At 37.3% G+C, this 19,561-nt stretch overlaps 1 protein-coding gene across 1 annotated transcript in view; it reads right to left on the reverse strand.

The window, feature by feature from the left end:
• The window catches only part of LOC132196563 (titin homolog), a 71,248-nt gene that overhangs the window by 3,133 nt on the left and 48,554 nt on the right, over nucleotides 1-19,561 (reverse strand). The window contains exons 63-74 of the mRNA XM_059619311.1: nucleotides 12,870-13,038; nucleotides 11,065-11,110; nucleotides 10,542-10,677; nucleotides 9,484-9,640; nucleotides 7,976-8,104; nucleotides 7,053-7,168; nucleotides 6,567-6,810; nucleotides 2,253-2,415; nucleotides 1,563-1,828; nucleotides 542-751; nucleotides 367-476; nucleotides 42-236 (exon numbers count right to left, since the gene is read on the reverse strand). Coding sequence (XP_059475294.1) covers nucleotides 42-236; nucleotides 367-476; nucleotides 542-751; nucleotides 1,563-1,828; nucleotides 2,253-2,415; nucleotides 6,567-6,810; nucleotides 7,053-7,168; nucleotides 7,976-8,104; nucleotides 9,484-9,640; nucleotides 10,542-10,677; nucleotides 11,065-11,110; nucleotides 12,870-13,038 — 1,941 coding nt within the window. The remainder of the gene's footprint in view (nucleotides 1-41; nucleotides 237-366; nucleotides 477-541; nucleotides 752-1,562; nucleotides 1,829-2,252; nucleotides 2,416-6,566; nucleotides 6,811-7,052; nucleotides 7,169-7,975; nucleotides 8,105-9,483; nucleotides 9,641-10,541; nucleotides 10,678-11,064; nucleotides 11,111-12,869; nucleotides 13,039-19,561) is intronic.

Genomic DNA, 19,561 nt, shown 5'->3' on the forward strand with positions numbered 1-19,561 from the left:
ATCTTTTTTAAGATTAAATAATGAATTTGTAGAGCACTTACAGCTCTTAGCCAACGGACAGTTGGCTCAGGGTGACCAGAGTAGAGCGCCTTCAGGGTGACATTGTCACCTCGCAGGGCTGTCGAATCCCTCGGTCCTTGTGTGACCCTGGCTGGACTGTCATCCCTCTTTTCCTTCGAAGAGTGGTTTCCGTTTGTCAGCTCTTTTGGAGTCGAGCCATTTGTCATGAGGGGACTCTGAAATTTTTTAATATTTCATTTTACTCTTATAAATAAGAGGACAGTTTAAGTAAAAAATGTTTTTTACTAATTTGAATTATATCACTTCAGGTTTAATTTTTTAATTGATAATACATAAATTTTATACCTTTGACTGTTCTGTTATGACTTGTTTGCCATCAGGTACTTGAGGGTTGTTGTTTTGGTTACTGGCAGCGTCACTGACCCGATTCTCGGCATCCTCTGTAGCAGCCACTCCTAAATGATTGATCAGTTTTGTGTAAAGGAGAGAACTGTATCTATTAATAAACAAGCGATCCAACCTGGAGCCACTTGGAGGCGCGCTGACGAGGCGATTGTTCCAAAGAGGCCCTCCGCCTCAAAAGTGTATATGCCAGAGTCCTCGACGAAGGGGTCGGCCAGGTGAAGGGCATACATGCCTTTGCCCAGGTTGACGTACCTGAAATCCTCGCAGTTGGGTAGTGGTCGTCCTTGTCTCAGCCATTTCACTTCTAGGTCGGGGGGAAGTGGACCTATTAATAGAGGAGCACCAAAATAATATTTGTCGTTTATTAATTAATTGGTCTAGGGACGTGCGTCACAAATATAGAACCGCACAGGGAGTTTAGATCAATCATTTATCAAACTATTGATTCAAAGCTTAAGGGACCAAAGCAACACTGTGAAAATAATGCGGCATTTAAAATCTATCGATACTTGCAATAATGATAGAATTAAAACAATTTGATTGATTTTTTTAAGCTTGAAAAGGTAATTTTGCAAAATATTATGACTTTTAAATCAATATCAATACTATAATTTCCTCAAATTTTTTAGTTTAAAATAGATACATCGTCTAAGCTCGTTTTGAGCACATAAAAAATCAATATCATTTCCACCGTGAATATTGTGCAAGAATTTATTGCGGAGCACTAATTCACTGGCGTCACTAAAATATGCAAATTGTTTTGATTTTTTTTACAAGAATAAATAATTGTCACATTCAAAACAAAAATTTAACATGAACACAACCGTTTTTCACCAGGAAGGACTCAAAACAGCCCGGCATAACCAACACGTCTAATCTACAGCGTTATCAAAAAGTTCCGGTGAGTTGTTTTATGTGTGCGTCAATATAAAAAGACATTTATAAAAAAAACTTCAGCTAACTGTAACAATTATTAAAGATCTTGTATAATGACTTATACACCTTTAATTACAAAAGTAAAAAATAAGTTTATTCTTTTCCCAGTAGGAAAATTAAGTAAGTTTTGCAAGAATTTTGTTCCTTATTATGTCTGTTTTTTTTTGTTTTTTTTTTTTTTTAATATTTTTAAGTCTTACCATTGAGCCTGACGGCCAATTCGGCAGGTTGACCCTCAGTGGCCTGCGTGTCCTGCAGACTCGGCTCGAAGGTGGGTGCCGGGAAGGAGTCGGGCACGTCAGTAATCTCGAGGCACGCGGTGCAGTTGACGCTGCCCATTTCGCTGCGCGCCTCACACGAGTACGAGCCGGCGTCGCTCACTCGAAGTCTGTCGAGCGTCAGCTTGGCCGTCTGCCCGTCAAAGGACGCGGAAACGCGATCGGACGCCATCAGTTGCTCGCCGTCTCTGCGGCAAACCACCGAAACGCATGTTAGATTAGGCAAGTTACCCGATCAGAATAATTAATTTGAAGGGGGAACTAATAGCGCAGCATTCCAATTATATAATGAACTTAAATTAACTTTTTTTATCAAAAGTTGCGTTTACAGCAAGGTGGAAATTAGCCAATTATGCTGGTCAGAATAAAGAGAAAAAAGATATTGAAAAATTCGAAAAATTATTAGAAAAGTTCATTTAAATAATCAGCAGATACTAAAGGCTACTGGATTCAATGATCAACTTATTAATCATATATCATATATTATGAAATAAAAGTATGTAATGCAATAAATGTATAAAATTTTCAAAATATTGCTTAAATTTTAAAAATAATTAATGTCTTTTTTTTAAATATATTAACTTAAAAATAGGGATAAAAGTTTATACTCACTTGTACCACGTGGGCGCAGGACTGGGCGACCCCCTGAGTTCGCAGGCGAGGGTGACGCGTCCGCCGTATCGGCCGGTGGTGTGCGCCAGGCGTCGATGGAACGAGGGTGAGGTGCGCGGAGAGGCAGACCAGGCCCGCACGCTACGTCGCGACCCAACGGGACCTGCGATTGATTCACATGCTCCGGTCACTTATGGATTTTTTTCTAAATTTAGCAAACGGACTGACGGACGGACAGAGGCAATGGGCTAATCTGAAGTGGGCAACGAATTGGAACTGACTAAACACTTTATGCATCCTAGCACGCTATCTCTGTTTGCCTAATCAGTGAGATCGGCAATGGAGGAGGGTCGCACCCATAGTTACATTGTTAGCATACTTAATTTAGTTTTACTTTTTTTAGAAAACTTTTTCCCTTAAATAAAATCAATCTTACTTGCAAATAAATTTTAAAATATTTTGTGGAATAAATATTTTTTTTTTGTAAATTTTGTATCAGGCAGTTCTTGCCTGTCATGAAATTATAAAAAAATATTCAGGTTTCGGCCAATTATTCAATAGAGTAAGATTGCTGTAAATTTTAACAATATTTTGCAAGCTTTAGGAAAATTAGGCAACATATTGTCATGCTGGACCTGATAGGCGAATAACCGTTTAATCGCCACAACCTGTGCGAACATTCATGTACCGAAACGCGGCGCAGTGGCTTATCGCAATGGAGATTAGACAAGTCGAGCAGCTGCGCGAATCATTGCTCTAATGAGAGTTGCCACTTGTTAACTGCGAAGTTGTGACTCCCGTTAGTTTAAAAACAATTTAGGATTGAGGCGTAAATTCAAAAGCAGTAACAATTGCAGTAATTTTCAATTAAGCAGAAATAAATAACTTTAAATTAAGTTTCCCTCTCGCCTTTCATAATTTAACTCTCAATAACAATTATAAAATCATTGCCAATGTTAACATATATAAACATTATTAAAATTCTTGATTTATTTAACTTAACTGCATTGTCTTAATTCTGAAATTTCTAATTAAACTCAAGAAAAAAGTTCTCCCGCAGTTGGAAAATGTGAATAGCTATGTTAAATTTCAATTCTAGAACCGTCTAGAACAGGCCTGGGTTAAATTAAAAATTCTCCTTTGTGACTTAAGAATTTAAAGCACCTTTTTTTAGAAATTAAACTATTTAGCAAATTTGTTCTAGCTTTTTCCTGCACGCCTTATTATTCTCAGTCAGATTGAATGCAAAGCGGCCTCGTTAGGCGCGCCGCGCGGGTTGCATAACGAGCGTCGCCGCACCCAAGCTTTTATTATTTCTAATGGAGCATTATACTTCCACGATATGTGACAAAGAGGCGCATAATTTCACATTGTTTTCATCTGGCAGATGCCTCGCTCTCGCACTTCATTCATTCTCACCGGAGCAGATGAAATAAATCCCACACGGTGACACTCGAATTTCATTATTCACTAACTAAATGGGAATGAAAAGTAAAAGTATTGAAAATTATTTTCAGAATTTTTAAGAGGAAAATTTTGACTCTGTGCTTGTTGTTTTAAAATGATTTTATAAAGTTTTGGGAAATTAAAATATTCTATTTATTATCTTGAATGCGGAAGCGTCCAAAACTTTGCCCCCATATTGAATTCTCAGATGGAAAATTTGTTTGTACTTACAAAGGTGAATTACATCGTGAGGTTTCAATTTAAATAATTTAATATCAAGAAACTTGACAAAATTGAATTTCATTAATCATTAAAATTGGCCTTGTAAAAAGAGCATGAAATTCCACCTACGAAATAAATTTCCAAATTTAAATTGCATAACTTCTCTAAAATCCAACACCGTGTCAATGCAAAATTACAATTTTAAAGAAAAAAGTGCCTGAACAGATTGAACAGTATACTAGTTTTCTTATGATAGTAAAAACAAAAAGTTACTCACTAAGTTTTGTACTCGTATTCACATAATCCATTGCCACTGTTTTGAAAAAAAAAGTACTTGATTGTAAAATTTGAATGATTTCTCCCTATGATGTTTCAAAACTTAAAACGAGATATTTTTTAATAAAAAGAAAAATATTTGTGGTTTTTCACAGATCAAATCCACGCAGCACTACCTTGGGTGGCCATATCACGAGGTCGCGTGTCGAACAGAGGTGAGCACCATGAGCACCGCAACTCGCGAAGCGACTGACAGAAATTGAGCCGCGGCTGCACAGCTGCAGCTAGGCACGCGTAGAGTTGCGTACAGCGCGCCGCTGCTGACAAAGGCGTGCATTACTCTTGCCTTGTATGGAGCTCAACTTTGCACTGGTCTTGCAGTATAAGGGGACCTGACGTAATTTCTTCTCGACGCCGAGGAAACGTTATTTATTTAAAATGTACGAGCGCGCTTTCATCAGCATACGTAAATGCGTGCAATCATATTTTATTTATATTAAGAGCAATTAGCGCCTTGTTTGTGTAAACAGCGACAAAACCACCTCGGCCGACCCGACCTGTGGGAGGCAGGCGAGTTCCTCCTTAATTCAATGCAATTTTCCCCTTGACGATCGCAGTGTAATTACAATCAGTTATGCGTGGGAAACGATTTTGCATTTGTAGAGGTCGTCATTGCTTTTTGCAATGCGGAATTGCCGGCTGAACTACTTTTCCTGTAGGTTCAGGAATTACAAGGATGATTGCACAAAAATTCTACTTTGATCAGCTAAACGTGAAATAAATTATAAAATTAACTCACTAATTTGCTTTATTACAATCAGCTAACTACAAGTGAAGAAAAGTGGAACAAAGTAAATTGCCTTTGCGAAATATCAATTTGCAACTAAATAATTAATTTACTTATAAGCAAACGCATTTAAAACCTCAAGAGGTATTTGCGCTTTATTAAAAATATTAAGTTTCCTACAGTCATGTGGATATAACTGAAACTAAATTTTGATGGGAAAGAACCCTTTGGTTTTAGAGTTCCAACTTGATAAATAAGAAAGGATAATTTTTGAAGACCAGAAAAATGATAAAAATGATTTTATAGAAAGAAAACGTGCGGCATTGATCAGATTCTCTTTTGGGTTTCAGTGACAATGATATGTTATAAACAAAGAAGCCACGTGCTAATAAACACGCGTTTATTGATTCTTTTAACATGATTAAACGTCCAAAACAAAAAGCACTGTAGTTAACATTCCATGTCCATTTTAGCTCCAGTTTTCCAACAATCCTCATAACTTCACGTATGCATACGTCTTATAGAGCAACTTGCTCTTTGCCCTCCCCATTATTATTATTTACTGCTGCAGCTGTCTGCATAGGGCAAGGTCGTCCGCTGCCTTCCCTTTGTGGAAAATCAGCAGAATTTCCGATCACCGCGCGCGTCTAATTGAAATTCCATCTGGGTAATATTGACGGTCGGCGTTTGTCCTTGACTAAAGAACCCTAGGGAAATAAAAGCTGCAGGGTCACGGTTGCAACGCGCACCACCCCTGTATTTACACAAGGATCGCAAGTATTTTAATTAAAAGCAGCCACCTTATTCAACCGAGTGGTCGGGGAAAAAACGCGACTCTTGAAAGCACGAGCCCGCAGCTTCACAGCCAGGGCAGCCTTGCGCCCCTCGGCCGACCTTGTCATCGCTTGATGAGATTTTCTCTTTCATCGCAAATCTGACTTTTCACAGCATGCGGACTAGAATAAATTTGCATTCATTTTGCACTTTTCACAAATTTGAGCCGCCCTTTCAGTTCTGAATGGCTCTCAAAAAGAACACGGAAAAAAATTAATGTGGGAAATTATTTTTAGAAATTACAAGAAGAGTCACTTTATTCCAGAAAGCAAAATTTGGAAAACCACCGCACCAGTTTTATTTAAAAAAAAAAAAATGTTAATTTTATAAATTGTATAATCAAATTTAAATAAGTTTAAAGGAGATTTTTTAAGGTAATTGATTTTTTATTATCTTCTAGGCAAAAAAGGAACTAAAAAAACCATTAACATAACGTTTCTTGAAGCAAATCTTTCCATATTAGCAGCAACTTTGTTATTTATGCAAATTATTTTATTTATGAGTGAAAATATCTATTAGATCGGAATTATTTCCTAATAATTTGTCATTACTATAAAACATCCCAAATAAGTCATTTCTTCCTCTTTATTTTCTTTGGAAGTTATCGCCCCATACATAATGAATTAAATTAAATTTGTTTTACCAATCATTTTATAAACCAAAATGGCATCTGTTCAAATTACTTTTATTGATTTTTTCGCAATCGCCCATCAACAAATATTAGAATAATTAGAAAAAGACGAACTCACCGATAACGTCGAGGCGGGCACTGGCCTCGATCCTGCCGACGTCGTTCTCCAGACTGACCCTGTAAAGACCGGCGTCCTCCAGCGTGACTTCGCTGATTTCCACGATTCTCAAATCGTCTTTTTCTTTGATGGTCAGCCTCCTGGAGGGTGTGAGAATCAGCCCGTCCTTGTCCCACGTCACCCACGGAGTGGGATGTCCTGCAATGGCGCACTGGAACCGTACCGTCGCGCCCTCCTCCACTATCTACATGCACAAACGCATTTTTAAAGGAAAAAAATAATCAAATTATTTTTAAACAGTAGTAATAAATCTTAAAATCTCACACATATAAACAATGAATAAAAAGTTTTGTATATATTTATTTTTCATTTCATTGAGATTTTTTGCAATTTTTTTTATACTTTTATCACTTTTCAAGCTCTTCGTAAAAAAATAATGTTTTGAAATTTTTCGATATAAAAGTAAACTGGAATAATTAAAATTACCTTGTTGTGCGGAATGGCGTAAAACTTGGGTGGTGCTACCTTGAGCCTTTGCCTGCGGTTGACGGCGTTGGCGCCAGCAGTGTCCTGGTCGATGGCGCTTCTCGCCCTGCTGCGCCCTTCAACAAAACCACCATTTTCACTATTTTCAGACTCCTCTCCATAAGTGAGCGATCTGACTGTCTCAAATGATAATTATAATATATGCGCGTGAGTATTATGATGTAGAGCCACGTGGGCGAATGCGCGGCAGTAAAAACTCGTGTCTCAAAATAATAAAGTGGCAATAAAAAAGCATCGAATGCCCACTGTTAAACTCTTAATTGAATATAGCGAATGTAAGCAACCGGCAGGGAAAGAAAACAAGTCCGGTGTGTACACGGTTCAATGAGGAACGTTGTGTTTCCTCCCACGAGTCGCGTCGTAAAAAAAGTGGGCAAAAAGTGTACACTAACTCAATTAATACACTTTCAACTGACAATGAGAAGAGATCTCTTTGCCGTAATGGACTGGCAGCTTTTGTAGCTCATCTTTTCAATAAAATCAACTGCAGAGGGAAGTCTCTTTGAGCAATAAAGTGCTTCTTTAATTGACTTCGCCCACCTTCAAAGAAATTTCTCAATAATTTGAATAAGAGCTCTTTTGAATAAAGAGACAGACCGAAATGTAAATTCTCCTCCACTGTCAACTCTAATTTATTTATTTATTTAAATATTGAGAAGAATAATTCATGAAACACAAATAAATCTTCCATCGTAAATTGAGTATTATCTGTAAATATCTTTGAAAATTTCAAGTAATAAAACAGTTTTGTAAGCTTGTCAGTTTGTGATATGGAAAGAAATTTTACACAAACCTTTTGTTATATGAAAAGGTTAAAACTAAAGTTTTTACTGTAAAATTAATCACACAAAAATTGAACATACTTGGCATGGACGGCGACTTGCTCCTGGACGGCGTTGTGCGGGGTGTTGACCTGGGGGTGGACTCGGTGGATAGTAGGCCTGGAGGTCTGGACAGTTGGCCGCTCAACAAAGCCTCCTTCTCCTCGGGCACTGCGAAAGACAATCGTTTTTGCTTCAGTTTCGAATTGCGAATCAGTCTTCAGCCTACGCAATCACACGGCTAGGTGAAGAGCAACACCTGACCGGCCACTCTCGGACGCATCTGCGCCAATTCGAGTGCCCGAAATGGGCGCGTGGGATCGCAAACGGCATATCTCGCAAGTTCCATTGTGCTTTAATGGGTCCACATTCTGCGTCCGAATCGGCTTATAAAAATGTTCGACCTCCTCCTACTAACTGCCCGCGCCAACATATTATTTGTTTTATTTACGACTGCTATCCATTTCAAACACACACTGCTCTCTTTGCATTAATTTAATTGAATTATTTATTATTGCATTTGGAGCAGGAAAAGGTACTGTACTATGAGTGTTATGGTTCAATTTGAGATTTGTCATATGGGTGGCCTCGGACCAGGTGGGGCTTTTTCCAAGAAGCCAGATAATAAATAACATTGTTGTGTTCAGATTCAAAATGAATTGAAACATTATTGTTTCTTCATTCTTGAAAAATAGTTTGAAATTCTAAAATAATCTAATTAATAATATGAAAAATGTGCATTTAAAAAAATGCTAAAGTAAATTTTAATGCAATTCAAAATCTACAGTGTCACACACATCAATCAGTGTCAGAGAATATCTTTCAAGTAAATTATTACTTCTTGAAAATTTACCTTTTCAGAAATAAAAAGAGTAAGAGGAAACTCAATTTTCTCAGCGAGTGTTTGTGTTTGAATTTCTTGTTCACACATTATTATTTATGGAGGATTTCACGCGCGGAGGCAGAAAAAGCACCTGCGGCTCGACGGTTTCTTGCTAATTAGCTCGTTAACTTGCACACTTAAAGCGAATAAATAATCTCGCACGACGAGTTAATTTGTAGCATCGTGTGCATATGACTGCATTTGCGTGTGATTTGCTCGTTTGGTTTGCATAAAATGCACTGGAGAAATGAGGGGGTTCACGCAGAAAGACGCGTCATATTTCATTATTTACTTCGTAAATTATCGTTTTTACGTCTCGCAGTCATTTATTCACAGCGGTGCAATTCAAAATATATAGTCGTAATGCCACACTCCACTGCGTTCATGTGCATAACGCCAATCAGTGGTGAAAACAAAATAAACTATATATGTAGTATTATTAAAGAAACACTTATTTCACCGATAAATAACTAAAGCTGTTCGTTGTAACAAAATGAGAATAAATTGTTATAAAGAGCTTTGCTGAACTTGCTGATTGTTGCTTAAAGTAATATAATCAAGTTAAAATAATTGCTTGCCAAATAAACCATGTTATAAATATAATTAAAAAAATATTTAATCGTTATTTTGATCTTAATTTAATTATCATCAAAAACAGATTACTCACCATCAACAATGAGGCACGCTGATGTGGTGATCTTTCCTAGTGCGTTGCGCACCACACAGGTGTATTCGCCCTCGTCCTCAGGGTACACTTGTAGAATGGTCAGTCTGGCAGTTGTGCCTTCTTGCTCAGCCACGAAATCACCCTCGATTACAAAAGGCTGAAATTTTTACCACAAAATATTACATTAAGATACGGAAAAACTATCTCAATAAATTAATAAAATTTTCTAAGGACTGAACTTGACTTTTGTGCTTCTTGAAAATTTTATGAAAAAATCAATTAAAGGAGCCTCTGTCAGTGCTAAAATTTTTAAGTTGATATTTTTGAAAATCCAAAAAAATTCCTGTGCTCTAACGGAGCCTCTGTCAGTATTCAAAATGTTCAATGGAAGTCTGAGATTTTGAGAAATTCTAGTGCTTAAAGAATTTCAAGCAATATAATTACTAAGATTAAATTTTTCTCCCCAGCTTATTTAGAATTACAACGTCATAGCCATGAAGAACAACACTCTCAATTGCACACCTAGTTAAAATAATGCTGGTACTGGCGGTGGCGTGATCGTAGGTCAGGTTTATCAACCTTTTATTTGTGCAACCGTTCGCGTCATGTGTTGTCAAATATTAAAGTTGCGGCTGCGAATGAAAGCTGAGCCCCGTATATCCCACTGGTGCAATTTTTCTTGACAAGAGGTGGTTGTAAATTTGCCACGGCATTGAGCGAAAGCGGCAATTTTCGATTGCGCCCAGCTACATTTTAACTGGCGTGCTGATTTTATCGCGCTACTTTTTTATTTCAATGCGTGCTCGATGCGTTCGTTATTACGGAATACAATTAAATCGCTACCGGCATGCTCTCTGATAATATAATTCCTCTCTCCACCGACAGTGAGGTTTAAAAAATACAATGCCGAAGCAACACAAAAACATTATTTGAAATCAAATCCCTTTTTCTAAGCGCCATTATTCCAAGATTTTTTCATGGTTCTTTTGTGAAATCGAGAAGAGTGTTCGGCAGCACGAGAAAAGAAAAACTGGTTTACATTTTCCAGCATCACTCACCTTTCCGTCTTTCTCCCAACGAATATCTGACTGCTCGGGTATCACCGCCAAACCACATTCAAACGTCACCGAATCTCCGTCACAACAACGACGGTCTCGCAGCGATCGGACGATGCTGGGAAGCGTTTGAACGTTGCTGAAAGTTACAGAAAAAAGTTTTATTAAAATTTAAAATGAACAGATTAAAACAGTTTTGCCCAATTATTAATAAATAATTGTTTATATATTATTATAAAAAAATTAAATTAAATTTTTTTTATATTAACCGTGTCCCAAATAAAAATTACTACACTGGTAACTTTGGACCGCTCATCAAATTACGTGGGTAGGTTGGACCCGAGTTTTAAAAACAAATGTGCTCATAAAACAACACCCACTCGCCTTGCTTCGGGTACAGCAGATGTTAATTAATTCCCAAATCAAATAACCGCAGGTTAATTAATTTCAAATGGGGACGCCGGGCGAAAATAAATAATGGCCCCCTAATGAGCGCGGGGGACGAAAAGTGAATAAATGTTCTCACCTGTGAGTCACTGGCCTGTGATGGTCTCGAATGGGCTCCTCCATTCCTGCGAAAAGAGTGAGTGAACACCTTTAAATTGGGATCGAGAAGCTGTTGGAGAAAATTAAAAAGTCGTTAACGCCTGCTTTTTTGGATCAGACTGCTGCTGCACGGAGCTGATTGGATGTAAATGCGGTTGTTTATGTCGTGTCGCCGTCCCTTGATAAATATAAATAACGTCTTAACGACAGGCGCATGCAAATCTGTGGTCGTGTGACGGTAATTAAAAGCTGCAAACTGTCTCGTGCACCTTGTCTTGCTCTCAATTTGGGCAAGTTTCAGAGTACAGGTACCTCCCTGTTTTCGCAAAAACTATTCTTATTTAAAAAAAATCCTCTCTCTTTTAGATATTTAAAATAAGGGTCAATTTGCTGTATGTATCTCAATTGTTTTTGCCTTTAAAATTTTCCTTTGAACAGGAAGTAAACGTCCTTGGATTATATAATAAAATACGACCTGAAAAGGACAAGAAACATTACTCATATGACCCACACAATTGCAAAGGCGAGAAGAGAGTGATCATTTTAATAGTGTGGCCCACCGCCGAGCGCGAATTCTTTCGGTAACAATATATCTATATTTCATTGTCGGCTCGCCCACCTTCGTTTTGCCTTAGAGAGTGTGATGTATGACGAGGCCGATTACACCCGCCTCTGTGTACGATTGTAATGCAAAACTTGAGAAAAGGGTGCAGCTGCTAATTGGTGTGAAAAAGGTGCACAAATTAGGTGTGTATAATTATTTTATTCAGACCAGAATATAGTGTTAAAAATTTGAAAATCTATAAAAAAAAGTTCTTTGCTACCATTAATTTTGGTAAAAGTGTTACATAAAGTTTATTTCTCAATTAAATTTGTGTTCTTAGTTTTCGTAAGGTTTTGCAATAAAAAAAATTGAAGAAAAATCGTCAAAATTGCTCAAAAATCAATTTAAATAAATTATAGTATTAGGAGACATTGAAAGTTTAAAAATATATATGTATACTCCAGGTATACTCCATATACTCTTTGTAAGATATACACACACTGCAACATTTTCAAAGATATTATCACCTACAGAATAAGAATAATTAACTTGCATATTGGGAACAAGGCGCTGAAAATTATTTATTGTTGATATTTATCTTGATATATCTGCAGGCCAATTGATAAAAAAAAAACACCCACGTTTTTAAATCGCTCTCTATTTACGTCAGACATCAATAGTTCGCATCCAATCATGTAATTATAGACGTGCGCGAAAGAAAAATAATATTCCATATAAGGAAATGGACGGTGAAAGCGCGCATATTTCTCTAGTCCTCTATATCGCAAGTATTAATTTGGCAAGGACGTTGCGCGAATGTTAGGGGGGCCAAGTTCAGTATTTTAAAGGTATAAATCTGTAGTTTTTTTATTCAACAGGTCAAAATCTCTTCAGTCAGACATAAAAAGCGCGCCTACAAATATTTGCAGAGAAGATCTTTCTTTATTATTGTCAAATAAAAGATCAGTTAAGTTAAAGCAAACATTTACACAGCTCTTTGTTGGCTTGGTTTCGTTTTAAACAAGTAAATCCGAATAATAAATTATTTAACACGCGTCATGTTCACAGCGCGGCACTTCGTGAAAGGAAAGCTAAACTTTTAAAAAGGCAGTCGTGATTCATACCGATCCGAAGACCAAACCTGCCATCAACGGCAACAAACAATTGAGAAATAAATTTTAAAATTAAGAATGTGCAAAATACATTGTTCATGATAAAAAATTAATTTTCATTTCACTCACCCTTGGCAATGATCTGCAGAGAGATCACAGCCTTGGCTTCCCCATGGCAGTTCTTGGCGATCACGGAGTAGGCTCCAGTGAAGTCGAGTTTGGCACAGGGAATCTCCAAACGATACTCTGGACCGTCACCTACTCTGTGGAAGTGCGGTGCATCCTTGTAGATCTCGGGCTAAAACACACAATTCAAAACGTTTAAATTCATCGACAAAAAACTTAAATGCCAGATTTGATATTAATTAATTTTTCTGAACATATGTCAGAATTTATTATTGAAAATGTTCACTTTTTGCCTAAAATAATTTTGTTACAAGTGACAAAAGGCGACGATCACGATCAAGGCATAAAACATATAATTCAGTCAGACCAAAAGACAAAGAGAGGAAAGTTGTTTGGCGGCATCGTCGTCGCCGCGGACAAATGTCGCGCTCTCGCTGAAAAAGGCTATACCTTGCACGCGAGAGGAGCAAAATAAAAAAAAGATCTGATTTAGAATTCCGTTGAGGACATGGCAAGGTGGTTTCCCGCGTTTGTGACTCATGCGTATGTGTGTGTGTGTGTGTGGCCATGACACACATCACCAGAGTCTGAATAATACCTTAAACAGTTGGAATCGGTCTGCTTTAAAAATAATGTTACAACCCGCTTGGCTTTCAATTTCAGTTTGTCCATCTCTGCACGGTTTTGCATTCGTTATTCATACACAAGCTTTTATTTTAATTGGCGAGTAATTGTCCGTGTAATTGCAGTAATTGGGCCTGTGAGGTTAATAAGGTTGATGAGCGAGTTGTCTGCCGCGCTCTGAAAAGTGCGCAATGAGGCGTACGAGGGCCGGCTGCAGCAGAAGAAATTGCGTGTGAGTGTCCTTCGTTGATTAATGGGGATTAACTCTTCGAAGGATTAAAATCAACTAAAAAATTGCAATTTTTATCACAAAGTGGTAAAAATATTAATTGATTTTAAGTTTGTAAATTGATTAACTTCTTGAAGTAAAAAAAAAAAATATAATTTAATTATAAGATTGAAATTAAAAAATTTTAGATCAGCCTGAAGTTCATTCAAACATTAAATTATTCTCTAAATTATTAACGTGATTAAAAACAACACGTTATTTATGTTATGCTTTTTTAATATATACATTTTTTTAACCAAAAAAAGCGGAATTGACGTTTTATATTAATATTCTTTAAAAATTGCTTCGTCTTAATTAATTGATTAACAGATGAAATGCTTATAAGCATTTCATAAATGTAAAATACTTAAAATAATTTATTCCTCTTTTAGAATAAAGCATTTAAAGAAAGCAAAAGCAAAAACAAAATAATATTATTGAAGAGCCGCCTTGGCCCTTGAGGCTTTAAAGAATTAGCAACGATGACTACTACAGTTTTTTACACACAATATAAATTTAAATTCCCAAGACAATGTCACTTCTTGTTAATCCTAGAAAAGTGGCAGCTAGATGATAATAATGAGGATGATACTTGTGTTTATTTGTTTGTTTGTTAGCGGTTTCCAAAGAGGGAATGGCAAATAAAGGCAAAGTGCACGTGGCGGTTAATTAGACGGAGACAATAAATATCAATAACCTCGTGCGGAGGATGAGAAATAAGTATAATGAGTGCTGTTATTGTTCTTTCTTGTTGAGCAGCAGCTGTGCTCTGAAAAAAAATGCCGCAATCGCCTTTCGTTGGGATTTTTGCCAGTACGTGGCGACGTTGGCTGGAAATCGCGCAAAGTCACTCTGCTTTCCGGCAATTTACATTATCATGTTTTAATATTTATCATTTAATCGCGGCGCATAATGAATAACATGACTGGTCGGCCGCTCCTCTATGCTGTCCGCAAATATAACCTGTTACGGCTCTTTGTTTCGCAACGCCTATTAGAACAGTTTGGCGATATCAGACAAGCACTTCGGCATCTGCGAACATCTCGGGCGCGCATTGTTTAGAAAGAAAACAGCAGAGATTTGCAGCTATCGCTGTTTGTTGCGCCAACAAAACAACTCGCTGAAAGAAGGATCGCGATGTGCATGATACGACCTGATTTGTTCATGGTTAGAATGAGGTTTGAGTGACCAATCATGAGGTCTCCAGTAGCCCAAGAATAACATACATATTATAGACAAATTGACAGAAAGACACACGACTTTTCAATTGACGCAGTGTATATTAAATTTTAAAAAACCTTTCTTGTGGTTTAGTTTATTTCAAAGTTGAAATTTCAATTAGGCGCCTTAATGAATATTTAGTGTGCGTATGATTTTTGTTTAAATATCTATATTATTTTGAATGGAAATTTTTGCCGCAAGCAATTTTTGAAGCATTTTTTATTGAAAATCTTGAGCACAATACACTATTTTATTTAATATCAAACTGTGAAGTTGTGAAACAATTTTAAAAGCCAAACAGAAAAGTGGAATAATGAAGTGAAGATGGGCTATCGCTAATTGCACTATTCCAGTTGGGCGTCTACGAAATTTTGTTTTATGACCATCCGTCTTGGGAAAGAGCCTTTTTCTTTTCTCTTTCGCCCAGCTGGTTGGGAGACAAAGCGCAGATGGTCATCAGGCACAAGTTTTATGATCGTGATGACGTTGAAAGAGGGCCGAAGCGCGCGAAAATTATTTGCATGAAGAAAGTATAAATTTTAACGACCCCAAAAGTCAAAACTGGTTGTTGCAACACCATACTTCAGAAATAATTCTTCTTCTTCTTTTTATTTTAATTTTCCCGTCTCGCAGGCGATTTGAATAAAAAGCACCTCCTAGTCAAATTGACCGACAGTTTGGCAGGCGGTGTCGAATTAGAGGCCAAAAAATTTCTCTCTGCCGATGATTAAGTGAGCATTGTGTCCGTACGCTAGAGGAAATCCCCTTGCAATTAAGCGATGACGCAAGCCCCTTGATTGGCAAGTAAAATTATAAATTGATTGTGACGTTTTGGTCTGATCAAAATAAATCAATTCTCCTCCACCTGGCATGGGCACAATCGTTTTAATTTCTCCGCACCTTGGGTCGAGGTGTGGGTGAATTTGTCGTCCTAGGCGAACCAAATCTCGTCAACATCAATTTATCACTGCCATTGTCCTCCTACCTAAAAAGTCTCAAAACTGTCCTCATTTTGCCCGTGGCCCCACATTTTATTGCTCTCACATTTAAATCTCACCGCATTAGAATTTCAAAATCCGTCCACTTTCCTTGAATTTTCCATAAATTCTGACACGGTTGACCACACATTTAAACCTTCGCAGCTCCCACGTGTAAAAACGTGAAAATCCAAGAGTTAAATTTTCACACCACGATTGAAATTCATCGGTGTGATTTGTCGAGCTGTTTATCTTGTACTGTAAATTTCATTGCGACAAGACAAGCTACAAATGGAGGCAATCTGCGTAGCGGATGGAGTTGTTCAACCAGGCGTTCATCGCTACAAAAACGAGAAACGTTATGCGATACGGTTTTGATTTATTGAACTTGCTGTCTAATTGTAATTTTAAATCTTCCGCCTCAAATTATTTATAAAAATGAAAAAAGTAGCTGAACCGAATTTATTTAAATGTTTAATCAAAATAATTATCGTTTTAAATTAAAGTAATGAAAATCAAAAAGAAATAATTGTAATTTACAAAATAAATTTAATATTATTTCTTCATTAGAAGAGTTATAACATAGATTAAATTAGTTAAAATAGTTCCGTGATTTTGGTCTCAATTTTTAAAGCATATAAACTGTAACGTTTTGAAATAGAAAAGGCCCTGATGAAAGGACAGACCATTTCGTCCGAATAGAATAGTCAAAACCAATCATTCGCCTGTTTAAACACAAATAAGAGCAGCAACTTTCAACAAAGCGCAATGGATAATTCCCTGGCCGGCGGTACGCACTTCTGATCGCATCAAACGCGAAAAGCGCGCTGACTTTTTCATTGCCGGCTTTCAAATCTAATTACATCGCAAAGTTGGAATCTCGCTGCGGCCCTGCTGCCAAACAAGAAAGCTCGCGCACAAAATGCGAGGCTGCGCGATGGTTGACAAGAGGTTTTGTCCACCAGAGCAGCAGCAAGGAGCATAATAAGAAAGATACTATAACTTGTCACTTCAACGTGTCTCATGCGCAAACCCAGGTGGAGGAAGGATAAATAAATTTATGTGATGCCGGCCGTAAACTCGACAGCTCGCCTCTGCCCGGAGTGACAATTAAGCCGATAGAAAACAAATAGCAGAGGACTTTTGACATGAATTGCAAAGCGATAAATTACATTGCGGTATACTAATCAAAAGTTAAAAAGGCGCTGATATAAATCACTGTTTAATTAAAAAAAATATATAAACAGCGGGCTGGATGTTTCAGAATGGATTTTAACTTGCAAATAAGCTAAGAAACGCAAAAAAAAGTGAAAAAGTAATTTAAATGAGTGCGCACATTTGCCAAAAAGAATGGAAATATATGTAATATATAAATTATCACTTTTAAAATATTTGATTTCAGATTTTCTTTCTCACAATATTCAGATTTAACTCAATTTAAATACGTAAAATTTTCTTTTGCAGAATTCGCAAAATTTATTGCAACATATCAAAATTAGAAACGGGAGCTGGAATAAACTATTTTATTTAAATTAATATCGACGTGCGTTCAATCTTAACCTCGTTCATCATTAGTCAAAAATTATACCATCCATATTGTTACGAAATTGACATAAAAACAAATTACGGAACTTTCATTTACTAATTTAAGTCAATGGTGAAACATGTGGATTAAAATATTAATTTTATCTGGCGAGGAATATTTTGAACGGTTGAAAGTGATGCAAAACAATTTGATAAAATTAATTAAAATTCCTGGCTAATTTCTTATTTTTATATTTGTGTAATAATTTATGGTAATTTTTAAAATTAGGTCCAAATACGTCAAGTGTGTATTGCCAAGAAAGTGAAAAAGGTCGGCAAGGCTGCGCTGCTATCAAGCAAGGATAATTTCTCCGTCGTCGAGTGTATATCTATGTATCTCCTCCCTTCCCCGCGACCCAACGGCGGACCCATTCTGCGCAACCTAATGAAGTGGGTCACTCAGCATCTGCCACGATGCACCCCTTTTGCCGGCAGCGGCAGTTCGGAAGCCGCAAATCGAGTCGGCGGCCGAAAAGCTCAAATTTGGAGCTTTTCAACGATACCAAATTTGATTTCATCCAAAAACGGGCCCGCCGGCTTAAGACGCTCAGACCTTTTGGTGCCTCTTTGTGTTTTATGTGCAACTTTTGTTCTCGCCGCGCCGCGTCTCATTTACATTCAATGCGATTTGAAATCAAACATGCACGGCTAGCTGCTACCGACCATTTGTCTCTTTTGCGAATTTCACAAAATTTTCCATTGGGAGAGCAATCGTGTGCGGCGGTGGAGGAGATTTCGCAATGACCTTCGCAAGGACTCGCGGCACACTCGCTGTTTTCTTTCCGCTCTCGCTTTTATATAAATTTATAGAGACGACGATTATTTAACGCTTGAAGTGCAAATCAATTAATTGTATGATGAATAAATTGCTTATAATTATGAAAATTTAAACTTTTTATTTATCGCAAGGCATGTACCACATTGTAAACATTGATTAAGCAAGAGATTAGGCATATTAATCGAGTCAAATTAATTAACATTACTGCATGGGCGTCACTGCTCCCGTCACAAGCACTCTCATCTCGCGAGCAAAAACGTAATGGCCTGATTGAAAGGCGTACAATTCAAAAATGGACATTTCGAACAAGCAACGGGCGACTTGGAGGCGCCGAACGCCGGCCAGCCGACGGACCGCAAAGGCACCGAGCTGAAGGTCTATACAAAAGAAGATGGGCATGTAAGCGTTGTACGACCTTTCGAGTGCCTTCAACTGGATCCAGTGCTCCATCATAGCGGACGCTTATTACAGCGTATCGTGCCCGCGATCAACTGGACCACGGCTATTTTCAGTTTGGCTTTTGTGCTCAACCATTTCACCGGCCAACTGGTTCAATTCAATGAATACGTGCGCAAAAGTAAATGAAGAATTAATTAAAATAAGCTTTTTAAACCAGAACTTTTAAATCATATTTATGATTTATTTCTATTAATATTTGAAAATTTCAAAGAATAAATTATTTTATTATTTTAGGTGTTCCGAATTATATGTTTAGTTTTGTTGCCGGTTGCGTTTGTGCTTGACAGTGCCGATTTAACCAAAATTAAAATTGGGCCTATGCCTATACAGCCTATACAGTAATTTATACAACCTAGTAAATTTTGCAGTCTCCGTTTGGCTTGAGTAAGAACAACGGCATAATTAATTAAGGATTAAACTAATTTCTGATGTGGTGCTTCTGCTGGCCGCAAATGCCACCACCATGACGTACCATTTCCTTCGCAAGTCTCACTTTTTTAAATTAACATCATCATTTTGGAATACCCAGCGTAAGAGTTACGGTTCGTTTGAAAATCTTGAATAAAATTCAAGGAACAGAATGGTTAAAATGTCGAAGGAAACGGGAGCTGTACGTGATGAGACTTTTGCGGCATTGAGGGCTCTGTGGTTGCGGCATTTATTTTGGTGTTTGTAAAAAATTACAAATCAATAAAAGTATTAAGTCTTTAAATTTATTACTAAGAATAATTACATGTTGAATGATTTGCTATTTCTTCATGGATATGGTGCAATGTCAGGGTTA

This window comes from Neocloeon triangulifer, unplaced genomic scaffold (genome assembly GCF_031216515.1).
Source record: "Neocloeon triangulifer isolate White Clay Creek 2 clone unplaced genomic scaffold, ASM3121651v1 ptg000012l, whole genome shotgun sequence".
Classification (NCBI taxonomy): Eukaryota; Metazoa; Arthropoda; class Insecta; order Ephemeroptera; family Baetidae; genus Neocloeon; species Neocloeon triangulifer.